The sequence below is a fragment of the Thermothelomyces thermophilus genome, chromosome 4, assembly GCF_000226095.1.
Source record: "Thermothelomyces thermophilus ATCC 42464 chromosome 4, complete sequence".
Taxonomy (NCBI): Eukaryota; Fungi; Ascomycota; class Sordariomycetes; order Sordariales; family Chaetomiaceae; genus Thermothelomyces; species Thermothelomyces thermophilus.
The window spans coordinates 4,406,630-4,426,185 of record NC_016475.1 but is presented as its reverse complement, the minus strand read 5'-3'; the positions used below and the strand labels follow the sequence as shown (position 1 = coordinate 4,426,185).

General features: G+C 46.6%; 3 protein-coding genes across 3 annotated transcripts; 2 read left to right on the top strand and 1 right to left on the bottom strand.

The window, feature by feature from the left end:
• Positions 1-5,643: 5,643 nt before the first annotated feature.
• MYCTH_2307714 (uncharacterized protein) lies at positions 5,644-6,096 on the top strand (the record flags this gene model as incomplete). The annotated part of the gene is made up of 1 exon (XM_003664624.1): positions 5,644-6,096. A coding segment is annotated over exon 1 (167 nt), but the record flags the coding sequence as incomplete, so codon positions are not given.
• A 166-nt stretch (positions 6,097-6,262) lies between these two features.
• MYCTH_2307713 (uncharacterized protein) lies at positions 6,263-7,903 on the top strand. The gene has a single exon (XM_003664623.1). The coding sequence runs from the start codon at positions 6,457-6,459 to the stop codon at positions 7,579-7,581; it is 1,125 nt and encodes a 374-aa protein (XP_003664671.1). The 5' UTR covers positions 6,263-6,456; the 3' UTR covers positions 7,582-7,903.
• Positions 7,904-8,310: 407 nt separating this feature from the next.
• Positions 8,311-8,883, bottom strand: MYCTH_94567 (uncharacterized protein; the record flags this gene model as incomplete). Its single annotated transcript, XM_003664622.1, has 2 exons — positions 8,311-8,667; positions 8,725-8,883. 2 exons carry the CDS (start codon positions 8,881-8,883, stop codon positions 8,311-8,313), a joined length of 516 nt encoding a protein of 171 aa, XP_003664670.1.
• Between the last annotated feature and the right edge of the window lie 10,673 nt (positions 8,884-19,556).

Sequence of the window (19,556 nt, the reverse complement as noted above, 5' to 3'; positions counted from 1 at the left end):
GTATCCGTAGCTGATTCACAAGTGTCGGCGAAATCAGATTCATCTCTGCTCCACTGTCCACTAGTGCGAGCATTTCGTGCTGTCTCCATTGTGCTGTTATCCACAGTCGCTTGTCTTGCCGCCGTCGTCCAAAGATTGCAGCGATTTCCCATGTTTCTGCCGGGAGGTCTCGATATAGTGGTCCCTTGCGCCAGTTCCTCCTGTACTGCGCTACCACTTGCCGCTGCACGGGCGTTAATGGTTTCCGGGCCCCTCGAAGGGCCCTGACCCGTTTCCCAGGTCAGTGCTGACCTCTTCGGTTGTTCGGCTGATAGCGGCTTCGTCGATCGTGCTCATTTCCGTGAGCCATTGAGTGCTTGCGGCTTCCCACCATTGGGTCCGTTCTGCTTTCCGTCGTGCGTGCCATAGCTTCGTCTGAAGCTCCCGAATTCGCAATTTCTTTTCGTCCGCGTGATAGAGGCAATCGTTGCTCCAGCACGAGTCCCATGTGTCTCGTCCGGTTCCGCAGTGCCTAGGCCAGGCTCGTCTTGGAACTATCGTGATGCTTTCTGAATTGCGGGCTTCGATCTTCCAGAGCAATTCGGCCGCTCTGTTTCCTGCATCGTAGACCCATTCCACAGGGCGTAAGCCTCCGTCCCCGTTTTCCTGTCGGGTCGGCCAATGATTGTTTTCGAATTTGTCGCGGAAGTGATATCGACATTCGTGTGCCACACACTGAAACCAGGGCACTTGCGCATGTGCCTCGTGTCGAGGGTGCAGTCGCATGGCGTCGCCTGGGAGGTATTGGAATTCTTTCCCGAATCCTTCCCATTGTACGTGGACCGTAGGTACTCCAGTGCTGACATAGGAGTGTTTCTTCCAGTAGCTTTCCCACGTGCGTTCGTCTTTTCCGCGGTTCGCGCGCATGAACTGGTATTCTGGGTTCCGCACGTCGTTGCTGAGTTGCTGATCGTCAAGGTACTCGGCGTAGCTATCGGGCCCATCATATGTCACAGGCTGTTCTCCTTTGATGGCTTCCACGATACGTCGGAGTTCCCTCATTTCGTCCTTCATCTCTTCGCTCTGCTGGGCGAGTCGAGTCAAGCGCCCATCCCGTTCGCGCAGTTCCGTGTTGAGTCGGAAAACTTCGTTGCGGTACCATTCGATTCGTTCCTGGAGGAATAGAGCATTGGGTCCGGGTCTTTCGATTCCTTGGGTGTCGGTTGTCCACGATCCATCCCGCCTCTGCGTGACTGTGAAACCCCACTGCCTCAAGGCTGGGAGAATCGAAACTGGCGGTGCATATTCTCCTGCCATGTCCCATTCGGCAAGACCTGTCTCTGGGTCCACAGTGACCAGTTCGGAGTACGGTGCTTGTTCGTCTTCACCGTTGCCGTCGTGTCCGAGACTGTCCGTGTCACTGCCCTTGTCTTCGTAGCTCGTGGCCGCTACTTCGATGACGTCCTTGGTGGTTTCGTCGATGGCCGCAATTTCCTTTCCAGGGGTTGGTTTCCATTCTTTCTTCGGGCTTCGGCATTCTCGCTTGTAGTGCCCTTTCTTTCCGCAGTTGTAGCAGGTAACATTAGACTTGTCTTTGGCCGTCTTCTTCTGGTCCTGCTTCTGCGCTGCATCCACATCCATGGCTCCGGGGTGCGTCCCGTACGAGGTACTGACGTACGCTCGCTTTTTCTTGTCGTTGGCCTTAACCGTGGTTCCGTTCATTCGACCTCGTTTCTGCTGCTCTCGTGCGTAGAGTCGATCATCGATCCTGATGGCCTGCGCGATGTATTCGTCCAGAGTCTCAGGCCGATCGTACTTGTACAGCTCGTCCTTGACCTTTTCCTTCAAGCCGTTATAGAACAATTGCATCAACGCCTCGTCGTTAAGCTGAGACTTGAGCATGTCCTGTCTGAACTGTGCGGCGTAGGAGGCTGCTGACTTGGTCTGTCGGAGATTGGCGAGTCTTTCTTGCGCATGGATTTTCTCGTCTTTGTCGCCAAAGACCTTCCGAAGCTCTTCTTCGAAACGGTCGTAGGATCGAAAGACTGCCTGCGTGAACGCGTCTCGGTCGTCTTCGTCTTCCTCGGTGAGATAGTCGTTCCACGTAGGCTCGAACCATCTGAGTGCCTTGCCCTCTAGTCTCGTGGCTGCGTAGAGGACTTTGGCTTTGTCGTCCGGAAACTTGTCGTCATTGAGCCGGAAGTAGGATCGGAGGTTTGTCAAGAATCCTGCGAGATCCTCCTTGGTTCCTCCGTATTTGCCAGGTGGTTCGATCTTGATGCGCTTCGCTTTGGCGCCCTCGAGTGCCTCGATTTTGGCGTAGGCCTCGTTGACCAACTTCTGCGAGTACTTTTCGCGGTTCTCGAGTTCCTTGATTCGAGCTTGAGCAGCCTTGTCTCTCTGGTCCAACTCCTGGATCCGCTGCTGGAGTTGACCAAGCTGGGCGAGCAGTTGTTCGGCCGTGACGTTGGTATCCATGTCGGTGTCGAGGTCGAGGTCTCCTCCGTTCTGAACCATGACAGAACAAAGGGAGTGGTAACAACGTGTGACGAACCCAACTCAGACTTCTTCTGAAAGGGTCCAGACGGAGGTGGGTGAAGCAGGACAAGCAGGCAGGTCGTCTGAGGGATTCGGTGAAGCCAAAGGGTTCACAACAACACTTAGAGTTGTCTCTCACAGTAATCAGCAATGCTTGGTATGAGTACTGTGATTGTGATTGTTACCACTGGTGAACTCCCAGAGTCCACCATAACGAGTGACTAGCTAGCTATATATACACAATTGTCTGTCCTTCTTCAATAGTTATCACCAGTACCACTCCTCCTTTCACTTCGTGATTCTGCGTTGTCGACGGTGACATGTTATTATCACCAGTGAAGACCTTAGTCTTGGCGGTGATAATCTTCTGATTGGTCCGTCAAGTGATTGGCTGTCGGAATGTCCCGCGTCCTGGCTGCAGCCTGCCAGGCCGCCCATGTGCTTATTCGTGACACCCCTACTATACCTATAGCCAAGGGAGGGAAACTATAGAGCACCTAGTTATTTAGTACCTAAAGCTACTAAGAAGCCGAACTTAGGAATCCTAGGAAATACAATTATAAAGGGACCTAGACCTCGTTTTATAGGGTATAGGGGCCTATAACTGTCGTTTAGTAAGGAGGGTTCTATAGTAGCTAATAGACCTAGGGAGGGTCCTAGAATACCACTTTATAAGGACGCTAGACCGGGAGGTAAGGCCTCTAAAGGGCCATTCTAGCCACTTCTCCTTTTCTTTGTAGTGTATTAATATTCCAGATTAGGCGTTAAAGGTAAGATAGAGGTTTTTATCTAGCCTATTAGGTATAGTTTCCTTTATATATAATTAGAGAGGCTTTAGCATACTTATTAGTATAGTAGTATAGGATTAATAATAATAATAATAATTTATAAGGAGAGTAATATTAAAGCTATAACTAGGAGCCTTTATTATAGGCCTAGGCTATACCTAAGCTAGATAATGCCTAGGCATTACCTAGTACTAGAATAGACCTACCTTACCTTACTTACCTATGCTCTATAGGTCTATAGAGTATTTATTACTTATTTAAAACTTATCTAGTAGATATATAGCCAAGGCCTAGTTAGGGCCTAACCTAGGGCCTAACTAGGCTATACCTAGGTTATATATATATATATATACTAGGTAAAAGGCACCCTTCTATATAACTCTTATATTCTTCCTCCTTTTCCCTCTCTAAGGTAGTTAAATAAAATATTATATACTTATCTATAGATATTATAAGGCTAGTATATTACATTTTAACTACCTTCCTACTAATAATAACTCTCTAAAGGAGTTATTAATAGTATAGTTATAGTAGATTTAAAAGTATATAGGTCCTTAAGCTTAGTAGAATTATAAGAGCTTGTCTACTCCCTCTAAGTAGTAATAATATAGTAGAATACCACGATCGACACCCTTTAGGTATTCTAAACCTAACTGATCCTAACCCCTAAGTCGGCTACAGTGCCCCTTAAAGCTTAGCAGCTATAATAAAAGGGCCTCCTAACTAGATAACCTTTCGATAGTAAGAAGGAACTCTTTATAGTATAGAAGAGTACAATAGAATATGTCCTTATAGCTAATAGGGATTTTATTAAGAAAGCTATGACCTGCTTATACCTATGAGTTGCTTATAATGTACGTTAACGTTAAATGGAATAGAATATAGAGCTTGGCATTGCTTGTCAGTCTGGCCTCTGTCTGGGCTGGACGGAGGCACAGTAAGCTCCACCGGGCATGTCTGTCGAACCTGCGCCGCCCGTGCTCTCCAATGTGCCGTCGCTTACCTCCTATTAACACCGTGCCGCCGTGGTTTCAGACCGGGACGCCGGCGTCCACGTCAGACATGAGACCAACAGGACGGTAACACACGCGGCCATGCATCTATTCGTGGACACATGCCAGCAAAGAGGCCTTGGTGAGAAACCATCTCCAGCAGCAGTGGTGATGGGCGAGGGAGATGGTGCTCCGGCGAGCATATAAGCGGCTGCTCCCCGTCTAATTCGGCACTGGGAACAACCAAGCTCTTCAGATCCTCCTCAAGCATCCTCGCAGCCATCAAGCCTTCGCCAGCATCTCGCTCCAGCAGCGCAAGCACCAGTAACTACTTCCTTCCTTGCATACATCCGCCATGGCCTCCAATCCATCCCGTCCCGGAACCCCGAGCAGCCGTCCATCCACTGGAACCCAGACAGACAGGCATTTGTCCATCTACCAAGCACTCTCTCGCCCCTTGCCCGCACTTAAAACGGTGCAGGGCTGGGTGGAGCGGCCCGACACGCACTATTCCAGCACTGCAACCGAAATCACCCACCCTCCAGCGTTCTGGGAAGAGGTGCCCATGAGCACTTACGTGCAAAAGGCCGACCAGACCATGGGCAAGCCAGCCGTGCAATACCTGCATGGCCACTCTGATCCGGGCCCTGACCCCCTGGCACGCATGAGATCCGAGGCCGATGTCGTGCGCTACAGCGACGAACAGCTCGTCTTCCACGTCAACCACGCCCTATATGCCTGTTTCGGCAACAAGATCGAATCCTACGGCGAGTATGAGTTCGACCGCTGCCGCCCGGACAAGGCATGGAAACTGGCCGCCCCCACGAACGGGAGCAAAAAGACCTTCGCAGTCTTCGAGTCCAAGATCAAAGCCACCATTAAGCTGGACGAACTCGACCGGGCCAAGCTCAAAACTGGAGAGGACCCCAATGTCAAAATCAGAGACGCCGCCGACCTCGAAAAGGAAACCCACTTCATGGGCAAGTCGCTCAAGATCATGAGCCAGGCGGCCAAGTACTCCCGCAACGCCACCTTCAACACCAACTACGTGGCCCTGTTCGACGCCGACTATCTCTTCCTCTGCGTCTTCAACCGGGCCAACCCGCGCGCCATGCACGCGACCCTGGTGCCCTGCGGCCAAGACAACGCCCGCAAGGCCCTCCTGGGCTGGCTGATCGCCGCGTACGAGGCCGAGATGGCCGGGACCAACGGCCGGGCCCCGCCGCACCCGGGCGACTCGGGCGGCAACCGCCAGACGCGCAGCAGCGCCGCTGCCTCCAAGACGGGCCAGCAGCCCCCGGCCGCCCCGGGCGGCGGTCAGAAGCCCCCCTCGGCCGGCCAGGGCTCCAGCGCCACGATGCCTCGTGGTGGTTCGAGCGCTGCGGCTCCGCCCAAGTCCGGCACGGCGGTGGCCTCCAAGCCGAGTCGTAGCTCGGCGACGCTGCCGACCCGGCCGAAGAAGCAGGAGATTGACCCCAGGACTAAGAAGCCCATTGTCGATGCCAAGGGAAATCCCATCTATGAGTAGGAGGATCAGTCCCGAACTCGGTAATGATGTGTTTTGTCCGCTACCCTGGCGGTATGCGCTGGCTGAGACGAACAGGGCGTTTAGTCTTGAATACTACCTAGGCTAAACGAGTAGTTAAGGAAAAGAAATAAGAGGTAGTGACTGGAATTCCTTCGTAGAGACACTGTTAGTTTAGCTTTTATAAGTGAGTTGGTCAGTGCTGAAATCAGCCCCTAACTCTCTCTAAGAGTTGAGGGCTTGGTTTGGACCCGCCCAACCAACCGGTATTATCTTGAGGTATATCAGCAGACTTGCGTTCCAAGTCTGCGGCACATGGTTTGACGATGTCAGCTCAAGGAGGTGCGTGGGGGCTGGGGCCCGCACGTGCCGCCTTGACCCGCTTTTTTCAATCAAGGTGAATGGAGGGAGAGCCCTTAAGCCTCACCTCACCTTCCTCTGTTTCATCAGCTGCGAATCATCCGTTGTGAAGGTTCATTCCAACTCATAATTTTAGTTTGATTTTGCTACGGACCGCCGGAGATAAAGCCAATCATATCCGCCCTACTGTTGTCGAGCTGCACTCCCCGGCTGCCCAGCTCCCGAATCTTTCTCGTTCTCTTTTGACCAACAGCCCGGGCAGAAAGTGTTCGCCATGGCAACTCCCACCCGCACATCCATCTCTTCGACGCCATACCGGGAAGGGGTCGAGCTCCGAATTCGAAAGCACGTCCCGCCGGAGCCGTTTGGCGGCGGCTATAGACCATGTCCTCGGCGCAAAGTCGGGGTTAACCAAGACGCTACGAGCGTCGACCGTGTTGCCCTCGCCCTGGACAACCCGCCCTTGGAGACGGAGCCCCCGGCCGGAGAGGAGCACACCTTCACCATTACGGGGTCAAAGACCCTGAGGCGCTTCCACGTCGACGGCGGTGGTGCTCACGTTGTCACTGGCTATTTCGACCGAGACAAGGACGTCGTCTGTCTGGCCAAAATCTACGACGGCGTATACTACCCGTTGGAGAACCAAGACAGCGGCTGGGACTGTATGACGCTGGCCGACGCCGATTATGCCATCGAGGCTTGGGCTTATGAAACTATGCAGCCCGCTGAAGGGGTAGGCGCCAAGCTCGTCCCCGAGTACTATGGTACTTGGACTTTCGCTGTTGCTACCAACCAACCCGGTCGCCGGCGCTGGGTACGCATGCTCCTTCTCCAGCTCGTACGCGGCGAAACCGTCCTAGACAAAATCCGTAAGGCTACTAAGAACGACGCTGTCCAGCACCCCCTATTGCCCGACCAGGAAACTCGTCTCCGAGTCCTCAAAGATACCTTCGAGGCCGAGACCTCCATTTTTTGGAACGCCGAGGTACTCCACGGAGACCTGTCACCGCGCAACGTTATGGTTCAGCCTGACGGTAGCGTAGTTATAATCGATTTCAACCAAGCCCGCGTTTACCCGTTCTACTATCGGCCGCACCCAAAGTACGACGAGGGCGCCCATCCACTCCCCCCCTCACCCATCAAGCGCTACTGGCCCTTTGCCCCTGGCGCAGGTACCTTCGCAGATCCGGGGAACCAGTGGGCAAGTTGGGTCCCCCAGAGCTGGCTCGAGAACCCAGAATTGGCCGCTGAGTGGCTACTGAAAACATGGGGAAGCCCTACGCCAGGCAAATATGCACCCTTGTCCGATTATTTCCTCAACCACCCGGCCCATGCTGAGAGGAGCAAGAAACTACAGGCAGCTTTGGAGAAGCTGGGTCGCAAACCAGCAAAGAAGTAAATATAGGCACACCGCTAGTCACAATGACACAATATATAGATCACAACCTCTTGTTCGACTGCTTGGAGGATAGGAGCTAGTTAGTTATTTGGAGGTGGAGAACCGATTTCGTTCTTATCGTGTTCTTCGTCTGTTTTTCCTCACGTCGCTTCCGAGGGCTCTTCTAGCGTCTACTAGGTTGCGGACCGCAAGTGAATTCGTTATCACTAGTCAACAATATTGGATGATCTAGGGACCAGCCAGGAGGAATGATTGGTGATTGAGATATAATTATTAGGAATTAGAAGACGTTGGTGGGATCGGAAGCAGTACGAAGTCTTAGCAAGGAGAAAGGTCGTCCTTTTATACCGCCGCCGAGAGGCCCCCGCCTGCTTGCCACCCAGCATGCCGCCCAACCGCATGGCATGCGCGGCGCGGCCGCGGGACGTGATCTTCCTCACCCGACGCCCTCAGCCCCTTTTCAGCTCGACAGGGTATCAACATGAACACCAGCATAGGGGTCAAGGGGCACCTGTTCGCTGGCTGCAGCATCCACCCCAAACACCCCACCTTGTGTGGGCGTTGCACCAGGTCAAGGCAAACACACGACGTGATCGAGCACTAGGTGTTACTCTATTGCTATATATCAGTTCTGCTAGGATCAGTCCGTCCTCCCTCGCCTCCCCTACCCCCCTTCTTCACCTCCCCCCTTCACTATCTAGCCAGGCTTCTTCAAGCCCCTTCTCGGGGCTATTTGTCAACCTCGTCCGTATAGACAACCTCGTTATCGGTCAGGGCGTCCACGGCGGAGACATCGGATTCGGATAGGCAAGGCCCGTCGCAGGACTGGTACAATGGCCATACCATCGTCGGGTACGCCGCCTTGTCCTCGGAAGTCGGGCACATCTCGGTGCTCTTAGGGGCAGGGCTCGTCCTTAGAGACGAGGGTCTTTCTGAATTGATCGAGACAGCAATGGAGATCACGAGCTTGCTGTCGCAGCGCTTCGTTGTTCTCGGTTCAGAAATCAAGGGCATGGTCGAGGCAGCAGCGAAGGTCATGAATTTGTGTCCGAAGCGCGTCATTGTCTGCCGAGAGCAGTCGTATCTCTATATCCTTCTAGTTTGTCATGGTCATTCCAGAATAGTGCCCAACTTTTCCAGTACATCGCAGGCATGTCGCCCAGCACGGGTCACTGCCGAGGTGCATGCCCAGGCGTAGCCTAGAGAGCTCGTCCACTCCCGAGACTTGAAGTCCGGTGACCCCTGCGTGGGCACGATGTAATCGTTGACGAAGTCCTCGAGCACGCGAGCAGTCGTGGACATCTTGACGGTTGTTTCGGTGGATGGATGGTCGGTAGATGGTGAATTTTGATGGTTGGGCTGCAAATGTTCGTGGTATATGTGTGTAAAGCTTCTCATGTTTTATATTTAATTATATGACCGTCAAGCTCTGAAGTCAGCCGCGCTACGCCGAGTCCAGTTGACCGCGCCGCGCCGAATCGAATCGTCCAAAGTCCGTTGCCACTGCGCCACGCCGAGTCGAACTTAGCCGCGCCGCTGGTTCAGTCGTTACGCGAGAAACCTATTCCGCCCGTTTTTCGCTCCGCCGAACTAGTACTCAGGTCGGTGACGACTGGGGAGTCCTCGGTGTTATATGTATGTTTTTGATTCCGTTTCTTTTTACTTTCGCCTTGTGCATTATATATTTACACAGCTTTCGCTTTCCATCGGCGCTAGCGGGCCAGGTTTACACCGAAGGTGCTAGTGAGTGAGCGGTTGGGTGGTCATGTATATATAGGATGGTGCCGAGGCGGCTCGCTTACCGATTACATTAGACCACACAAGTGTGGTCAACGCGTTTTAAGAGTAGAACGAGTTTGATTCTATATACCCTTTTCTCGGGAGGTCCAGTAAATAGGCGACCATGCCGCTGTGGAAAGTTGTACTATATGTGTGCGTATCACAGCCATCGGTCATTGACTATGAAATGAATAGTACTGCCTCTGGCCAAATAGGCGTCTCCCAGCACATGCACGAAAAGCTTGAAGCCATCACTATTGAGGACGAAAGCGGCTATTAATTAGCCCCACGCCTCTACATTGCCCTTGATTATCATTATGGTAGTTCTACTTTGGTGTGGACGTTCGTCAAAGAGATCAGCATTTAGCAACAACAGCGCCCACGTTTGAATCAGTTGGCAAGCGCTATAGAAACGACTCTGAATGGCATCATCGCAGTTCCTACGCTCTGCGTGGCAGTTTGCTCCTCAGCTGAAACTGGCTCTAGCTTGTGTTCTGTCAGGTCGGTAACAATGTCAGAGAATTTCTTAAGGGGTCCCAGATTACCAAACGCAGTGATGAGCTTCTAGGAGCGTTAAAAGCAGTGTCTATAGTAGGTAGCTATACAAAGGAAAGAGTGCCTTATTAAACTATCTACAAAGGAGACAAAAACGACTAATATTTATAGACAAAGGAACTGGCCAATGCGTTAAATAGCCTTATACAGCTATGGCATATATATAGCTAATACGTTTAGAAGCTCTATAGCTTCCGACACACCCCCTAGTTAAACGCGGTAGTCGTTTAACTACGCTTTGTAGTAATACTATTCTTGGTGTTATATCCTTTGTCGCTCCTACCTTGATAGCTCCTTTAGGGGGCCTGCCTTCCGTATTCGGAAGCCTAAAAGAGTCGAGTATAGTAGAGCGATTCCTTTAAAGCTATAGATCAAATATAGCCATTATAACCGTAGTAGTAATAGTATTACTAGTTTTAATCGCTATAATAATAAGATAGCGCCTCTTATGCTTAAATCAATAGATGACTTATTAGGTATGCCTGTCGCGAATACTATAACTGCAAGTAGGTCGACTCCTACTCCTGTAATGCCTTGAAAGTATAAGCGTGCTAAAGCATCTAAACCGTAAGTGTTCCTATTATCTCTGTTCGATTGACTTTATTGCTAGTCTTATAGTTTTCTAGCGCTTTGCTAGTCGCGTCAAGATCGTTCGAGCTGACTAAATATAGTGACATTATAGCTGGCGAGCTTTGTAAGGTGCCCTATAGAATATATATATAGTTAGCTCTAGTAGGACGTTCTTTTAGCGAATGTCGTGATCATTCTAGCGCTAGCTCTTACTACTACTATTATACCTATAGTTCCTATAAGTATAGGGATATATACGTTAATCGCCTATACGTCTGATAGCTCTTACGATGCTTATACTAACTATAATGGTAGTCTTGCTTCTTATGTTAGGTCGGCAAAGGATTTGACAAAGGCTTTACTAGATAGAGCTAAGGCTTCTATAAGTCCCTAGATCCTAAACCTCTACCCCTAACGTATAGGCAAATCGCTAATAGTTATATATAGGATTTTAAGAAGTTACGTATAGTTTTTCGGAATGACCTTAAACGTGCTAGTATAGATAATATAGAGGAGTATAAGCTTGATAAGGCTAAACTTACGTGTTTTATAAAGATCGCCTACTCTATATATAATATCTTCTATTAGTTAGGTAAGATCAAAGAAGAATGTAAAGCTCGTATTAGCGCGTCTAATGATATATTAGGCGTTATATCGTCGCCTAGCTAGGATAAAGGCAAGGGTAAGGCTGTTAATCCTAGTAATAGCTAATAGTAGTAGATAGGGAGTATTAGGCAGTATTTTATTTAGCGAATTTGACTTATTTTCTACCCCCCCAGTTATATAAGCCTATAACTAATATCTTAAAGATTAAGGAGAGCCCTCTAGCGCTTAAAGGCTTATTAACTAAGTTGTTTAATAAGCCTATCTACTAATATCTAACTAGTTAATAGATATATAGCTTTAAACATTCCTTTCGCTATTTCCTAGTATAACTATATATTATAGATATCTATATACTATAGGCAAGTATTAATACGTTTGTTCTTAGCTATCACTAGTCTGATCGTTTGCTAATTATCGTAGTAGATGTTCTAGGGTTCCCTAAGCTTAAGATTGATGTCTATAAATAGCCTTTTAAGTGCTATAGCCTCTCTTACTATAAGGGAGAGCATTAGAAGTTCTGCTTTAGTACTCGATGTTGTAATAGTATCCTGGCATGACGCCTTCTATATAATAGGACCTCCGAATAGGAAGAAGATATATCCTTACGACAAATACTATATATCCAGATCATCTACGTACGAAGTGTCCCTAGTGATCATAAGCGTCGGACTTTCTAGCGCTTGCTCGCCTCTATACTAGATTAATAGGCAAGAGCTCCTAAATAGATATCTTACTACTTGCCACGCCTCTAACAAGTAGTCTAGTCCTAGGTTGGTTAGGTATTAAGAGAGTACTAAACAGGTATATACGACGTCTAGATATAGTATAACTATATAGTATAGGATTAATCTAACGAGCTCCTAATACTCCTTGATTTATATACTAGTAATGCTCCCTTCGAACTTCTTAAGTTCTTTATAGCTTAAGGGAGTTAGCTCGTATACGCTAGGTACGTCTAGTCTATATCTTCTCGTTATCTTTCTAATATATTAGTTATAGACTAACTATATCTTATATATAGGTCGGTCTCGAATCACCCTAATGCCAAGGAACTAACTAATATTACCCTGCTTGTAGATATCGTATCAAGCTTTAATTCCTTCTATTACCTACTCGGCCGCTATAGCGTTACTTTTATAGAAGAAGACTAAGAAGTCGTCGATATAGAAGATTAGGATAACACGTTTATTATAGCTTAGGAAGAGGTACTTTTCTTTGCCTAATGGTTCTATACCTAGATCTAATAACGTTTTATAGAACTCCTTATACTATAAGAGTAGCGAGTCTCTTAAGCTATATAGAGCTCTTTATAGCTCTATATATTGCCCTAGCTACTTAAATCCTTCTAGTAATTCGCAGATAATAAGATTATCTTCCGGTCATTTGGTGTTAAGGAACGCTTATACTACATTGAACTACTTAACTTCTAAGTCGAAGTATATAGCGATTGCCATTATTATATAGAATGACTATACTATTAGAGTAGCTATATATGTACTTTCTACTAAGCCAATATCTTATAGATCTCCTCGTACGTAGATCCTTGCCTTATACTTCTCTAAGAAACCGTCCTTGTCAAACTTATACGTAAAGACCCATTTTAAAGGGATAGGTCGCGCTTTCGCCTACTTACACGGTACGATCTTCCACGTTCCCCTGCTCTCCAAGTTACGTATCTCCTCATAAGCCGTATCTTTGAACTATTATCCTAACGGGTGGTTATATAGGTCTCGCTAGTTATTAGGAACACGAGCAAGATCGTCGATATACTAATACGGCTTATTCGGGGCTGCTCTAAGGCGTATAGTATCCTTCTATTATATCGCGGTAGCGAACACTATATATATCATTCTTATACTCTAGTCCTCTAGGTAAGCTTCCTATTAATTAGGTAAGTAAGTCTCATAGAACTATCGCTAGAGTTCCTTAGTTATATAGATAAAGGAATAGTAGTAATTAACCTTCTCTTTATTTTATAGCCGTTCGCTTGACTAGACAGGGTCCCTAGGTATATAAGCCCTCCTCCTACCTCTGCCTCTCCTCGTAGGAGGTTACTAAATAGCTTCTCCTTTACTTCTACCTTTTAGAGGATACGTTAGCTAATCTAGACTTTGCTTAATGCTCTACTCCTCTAGCCTAGCTAGGTATAATATATTGGTAGTACTATCTCTAGCTCCTAGCTCTTCTATTGATATACTATATATATTTAACTCTTCTATAGAAGGCATTTCTCCGTTAGATTCGACGGCTCCCCTACTCTCCCTAGCATCTGATTAGCCAGCTAGTAACTAGGAAGGCCCTAATTCAAACCCTCCTACTTCCTAGTAGATATCCCCTTTATTAGCTAGTATAAGGTAAGTTACTAAGGGCTTAGGCGTATATTTAGGGGTTAAGAGTCTTCTAAAGCTCTCTATCCATTTAGTAAGTTCGTCTATTACTTATATCTCTACTATAGGAGTCTCTAGAACTGATTGCTTACTTATAGGCTACGTATCGGAGAGCTCTCTTACCCCTAAGTCTTGACCCTATTAGAGAGGTTAGTCTATCGCCGGATTCTCTTATAATAGAGGTAGCTAAGCTACTATAATAGAGTCTTCTACTAGTTGTTAGGTCTATTGTAACGCTTCCTAGAGAAAGTCGGTATCCTAGGAATCTTTGCTAAGATCGAATTAATTAACTTCCTAGCTTGCTACTACTAGCGACGACTCTATCGGCTGCTCTTTGCCTAGATAGTAGAAAGTCTTCTTATCGAAGCGAACGTTACAAGTTATAATGACCCTATCGAGCTTAGGTATCTAAATGTAATAGATATTAGATACGCGATATCCTATAAGATACCCTATTAGCCTATATAGTAGTACCTTAAAGTCCTTTATACGCTACTTAGCTTCCCTATCCTTATAGAGGATATATACCTAGTATCTATATATAAAGATACTACTCTAGTCTAGGTATAAGTTACTAATTAACGTAATTATCAAGCTAGGTTTGTACTAGCAAAAATACTATTTAAACTAGCTATAGAGTACTTTGTTAGGAGTTCGGAACAAGTAAGTATAGCTCGGGCTTATTACGTATAGGTACGCTGCTACTTGTACACTTTCTAACTAGAGCTTTATAGGGAGATTCGCGCCGTTAAGCATCTTAATCGAGCATTAGATCAGTTCTTACCCTATTTGCTCTACCAGTCTATTAGGCTTATGGGTATACGAAGATAAGAGTTTAAAATTAATACTACTTTCTATAGCCTAAGTCTAGTAACGTATTAGTATATACCTTACTAAACTAATTGTTATAGTATCATTATTCTGCTTAATCTTATAGATAGTAAGCCTATATTAGCGTCTTACCTAGCTCTCGAAATTCTAGATGACTTCTATAATCTAGTCTAGTAACTTCGTCGTCAAGAGGAAAGGGAAGAGCTTCTTACTATACTTATTAATAATTATAAGTAGTTATCGCGATCTATTAATCGCTTTGGGATAGTCAAATAGATCCTAGGCTACTTGCTAGAACGGGCATATAGACTTCTACTTAGGTAGTGTTTTCCTAGAGATGACCTTACTAGCGTAAGTACAAGTGTAGCTCTCGTACTTAATATATACCGTCCCCTTGATACGGACATTTCTAACGTTATTAACAAGTGCTTTTAATGCTTCTAGTCCGAGGTAGCTAGCTCTCAAGTGCTAAAGATCCTCGGTATTCTCTCTTATAGTAGGTAACGCTCGCATCTAGGACCTTCTACTATATATAGCGAACACATTCTATAAGGATATACGAACGTTTATAATACCTGCTTTACTAATTAAGACGTAGTCTAGGAAGCTCGAGTAGTAGGAAAGTAGCTTATATTCGAGGAAAGTAAGATTATACTTACATTTTAACTTATAAAGGATGACGTTGTTTTCTAGTATTCTAAAACGTAGTAAGTAGTCTAAGCTATAGTATTAAGCGCCTACCTTAAGTAATAGAGCTTCTAAGATAATATTAATATAGAATCCTTTGACGATAGCGATATCCTTAAATGTTAGGTTCTTGGTATATAGTCTATATAGTCTATCTAGAACGTTCTTGATTACCTAAGTGCCCTTCCTACTAATAGGAAAGGTTATTATACCTGCTTTAACAAACTTAGGATCTTCTACCTTAACGAACGTCCTAGGTAAAAGGAACTTCTTGTCGTTAACTAAATAGGTTATACTATATAAGTCTAATAGAGTGCTTTCCGAAAGAGGATAGTATTATAGAGCGACTATACTAAATGCCCTATAGTAAGTCAAGAGCTTGCTAAGTAGTTAAGGGCTAATAATTAATATAATAAGGGAACTAGGGTATCCTACCCCTGACTACCTAGAATAGGATAGCTCCCCTTACTTAGTAATAAGTTGATTTTTCAGTCTAGCCTACTTTGGCTTATTAAGCTCCTAGCAAATCCTTTTATACTCCTTATCGGAAAGGTATAAGCGTTACTTGTTACTATAGACGGTTTACTTAAGCGTGTAATAGTCTACTAGATCCTATAAATATCCTAGACGCTTATAAGGATATCTTATATTACGCCGCTAACCGCTATAAGAGTCTCTATACGAGTCTCTACCTCCCTCCTTACTGCTTTTCTAAGCTATAGGAAGTATTAGTATATAAGTTATTGAGAAGATTCTATACTTCTAAGAGACTCTAGGTTATACGTTATTATTAATTAGGATCTTAGCTATTGTAACGAGGGTACTAAGCTCTAGGAGTGGCTATCCTATGCTATTAACGAGCTTAATTTCTATCTTCTTATTCACTATTTAGGTTAGTAGGATATATATAGTAATAGCATTAAGAAAGGTATAAAGTCCTTATATACCTTATACTTCTAAGATGTCGTATTAGATGGCTTGCTAGAAGGCGACATTAAAGTTACAAATCTAGCATTATAGGTTAACTCCGAAATGCTTAGCTATATCAAGACTAGCTATATATTATATAGTAACTATTATATAGAATATTACGATAGATAGTATAAGTATAGTATAAAGCGCCTAGATAATCCCCTTAATAAGGTTAATATCCTTCTTCCTTTATACTTTTATAGCTTTATGAAGTTTAGGATCTATAGTATATACTAGCTAGCATTATAGCTATCCTATATACTTACTAATGTCTATAGTATATATAATGTCTTTATAAAAGGAGTCTTATAGTTACGTAAATTCGGCTACGACGGCTATATCAGAAGGTATTAAATCTCTAGACATCAAAGGCAATAATTCTTCTAGGAGTTGCTCCTAGGAAGCCAGGATAAGGTTGTTTCTAGCTTGCTTACAGGTTAGGCGCTATAGAACTTCCAGATCTAGCTCGCGGTTGCCGTCAGGGTCGACAAATCCCTATATACTGGCAAATTTAGCCTACGACTACAGTTTAATATACCACGAGTTCCAGGAACTAGGCCCTATAAGGCGTATAGAAGTCTCGACTAGGATCTTAGATATAATAGATGTATTGTCAAAAGCGTATTAAAGCAGGGTAAGAGAGTTTATAATAGAAGAAGCTACCACTAATATTGAAGATACATCGGCAGAGGAGTAGTTAAGGCGCCGGGCTTATAACTGCCGAACGTAGTAATAAGCTTCTAGGAGCGTTAAAAGCAGTGTTTGTAGTAGGTGGCTATACGAAGGAAAGAGTGCCTTGTTGAACTATCTACAAAGGAGACAAAAATGACTGATATTTATAGACAAAGGAACTGGCTAATGCGTTAAACAGCCTTATATAGCTGTGGCATATATGTGGCTAATACGTTTGGAAGCTCTACAGCTTCCGACACAGATTGATGGATAGGTAGGTACCTAATTATAGGAGTTGGAGGTTGAGAAGCGGGTCTGGACTAATTAAGGTATAATTACTAGGTTCATCCCACCCGTTAAGACCGCATTTCGAGAGATACGGATTTAGAAGCGCATGGCTTTTTCGACCGCAAGGGCTGCAGGAGTTGACCTGACCAGTGCGTAAAGCTCGGGTGTAATTAGTCAGATTACTTCCCGTGATGATCGCTTCAGAGATGGGTTTAATCAAGCCAAACCAGTTAAGGTCCGTCAAAGCCACCGAGACCTGCCTCAGTCGAAGTCATCGACAAGTCCCTCCACTTCGTACCCCCTTCCTACCTGCTTATTCGATCCCTTTCGGAGCATGAAGTGGTAGATACACAGATAACCCCACGGAAGAGCGTTGTGATGTGGCTTTTTTGTCAGGTGAGAAAGTTAAGGTATTGGTCAATATCCCACACTTCACGTCATGACTTTGATTCTGAATTATGATCTGCAGACATGTAGCTAATATTACCTAATTAAGGTAAATACATCAAAAGCAGGCGGGAAGCAAGGGCTCGGCCGTAGCATTTGTCATGAATAGGTAATCTACAGAAGTGAGTTCCGGTGTGAACAGATGGTGATATGGAAATTTTTACTGTTCTTGCCAAGTGAAAGGAGGATGCAAGGTTGTATAAAAAAGGGTAGGAAGTTTATGGGAATGTCCCATTTCCTATTTTTAGGAAGGTAGGTGCACAGTTAGGATTCTTAGTAAGCTCATTTGAATAATTGGACTCTCCACCAGAGAGATATCTCATTCTGGAAGTAGTCCAGTTTCTGGGAGTCGTCAGATTGGCGACAAAAGCGGCAGGGGAACCATGCCTAGAGTGGAGCAGATCTGAGGTCGGAGGAACGAAAACAAAGTGAGGAAACGAAAGTGACCGAAAAAGTGCAGCGACCAAGTTGCTTGTGAAGAAGTCTGTCGTCTTCAGACATTGCAAAGTCCGATGCTAGCTAAAGACCAAGGATAACGTTACAAGCGGAGTTAGCGGACAGACATCGGACGTCACCTTTTGATTCTTTTTCAAGTGCCGTTTGTTGACAAGTCTCCGGCCGCCTCTTGTTTGAATTTGCCATAGCGCCATCTTATCAACGGATGAGCAATCGCGGCCTCGTATATTCTGGATGTCCCATGATTTGTTTTTTCCATTTCCGTGGACAACATATTGGCTAATCTGTTTTGCTAAGCGTCCATGCCCAACGTGGGTGACGCTGACTGAATCCTTTGGGGCTTTGTCGCCAGACACGCCGACACAGAGGACAAGCGTATCGAGCTGTTCTGATTCTGACGTTCCATTGCACGGTTCAGGAGACCCCGTCAGGAGCGTAGCAATGCATGTCTGATTCGTAAAGGATATTGGCATCCATCCCGCGGGCCCTGATGGTGGTATGCTTCTCGTGAATGCAGGCGTATATTAAACTCGTCGGCATTTTTGGTGGCAGCCGAGAGCTCAAGGCGAGAGCCGAGATCCGGGTAACAACCCCAACTGCTGCGCTGCTCTTCAGGCTGAATGAGAAGCGACCCAGCACCGCGGTCCCCCGTTATAACCATCTGTAGCTTATATTCATGAGGCTACGACCCAAGAACCGGGGGACACGAAGAGACTTAAATAAACCGCACCAACATCTTTTTTTTCTTCTTTGACAACCAAGGTTTTCGTTCAAGCTAGTTCTTGTATGGGGGGTCAGATACGATCATCCCACTGCCGCCGTATCACGCCAGAGCCATCGGACCAGCTCCCCGCATAGGATCGAGCGGTGTCCCAGCTAGGAAGGTGAGCATGACGACCACCCTGTCAACCAGAGGTCCAGGCTTGGCGCATGTGCGATAGCCCGGTAATGGGCATTCGGCAGTCTGCGGGATACCCCGTCACACGCCGCCGACAGTCCCCCTTGCTCACGCACCTGCAGTTTCCTCCCCACGCACGCCAACTCCTTTCGACTGAGAAACAAAACCCTCAAACCACCCCCTCCCCCCATGTCCCCCTACGCTATGCACCTGCGGAGTACCACTTTCTGTTCCTGTTGGTGTAACGGTGCCAAAAACGGCTTGTGCATGTGTCCCCTAAACCGGATCCTATGACTGCCATAGCGACACCGTAGTGGACCTCACTCACGTAGACCAATGCTGCCCGTCCATGACGTATTGCGTACATTCCTACCGTACTTACGTTTCTGCGCGTGAGGCATGTGTGTATGTACATACACGTACATACATACGCATATACATACATACATACAAGCTGCGGCTCGCTTCCGACGCCAGACCGCCGCGGTATTGTGCTGCCGCCCTTGCCACCACCGCTTTGTTTTACGCGCTGACTGCCCGCGGGGGGGGGGGGGGGGGGTTATCGTCTCCGAACGCCAACAGCATGCCAACCAAACCTAGCGAAAGGTCCGAGGACTGTGACGGCTACGACGGCGTCAAAGTTCCATGCTTTCTGGCTTATACGCAGTCAAGCTGGCTTACATATCACCAATGGCGCCCCCCTGCGCTGAAGCAACCATCCCCATGCATTCATCTCTTGTCGTCCTCGACGGGGTGGCTGGCGCGCGCGGGATGCTGCATTGGACCGCCTGCGGGCTGCATCACGGAATGGTCGAATCAAGCACGCA

Bases quoted from the DNA above. Each gene is read 5' to 3' on its own strand.
- MYCTH_2307713 (XM_003664623.1), top strand. From the start codon at position 6,457: ATGGCAACTCCCACCCGCACATCCATCTCTTCGACGCCATACCGGGAA.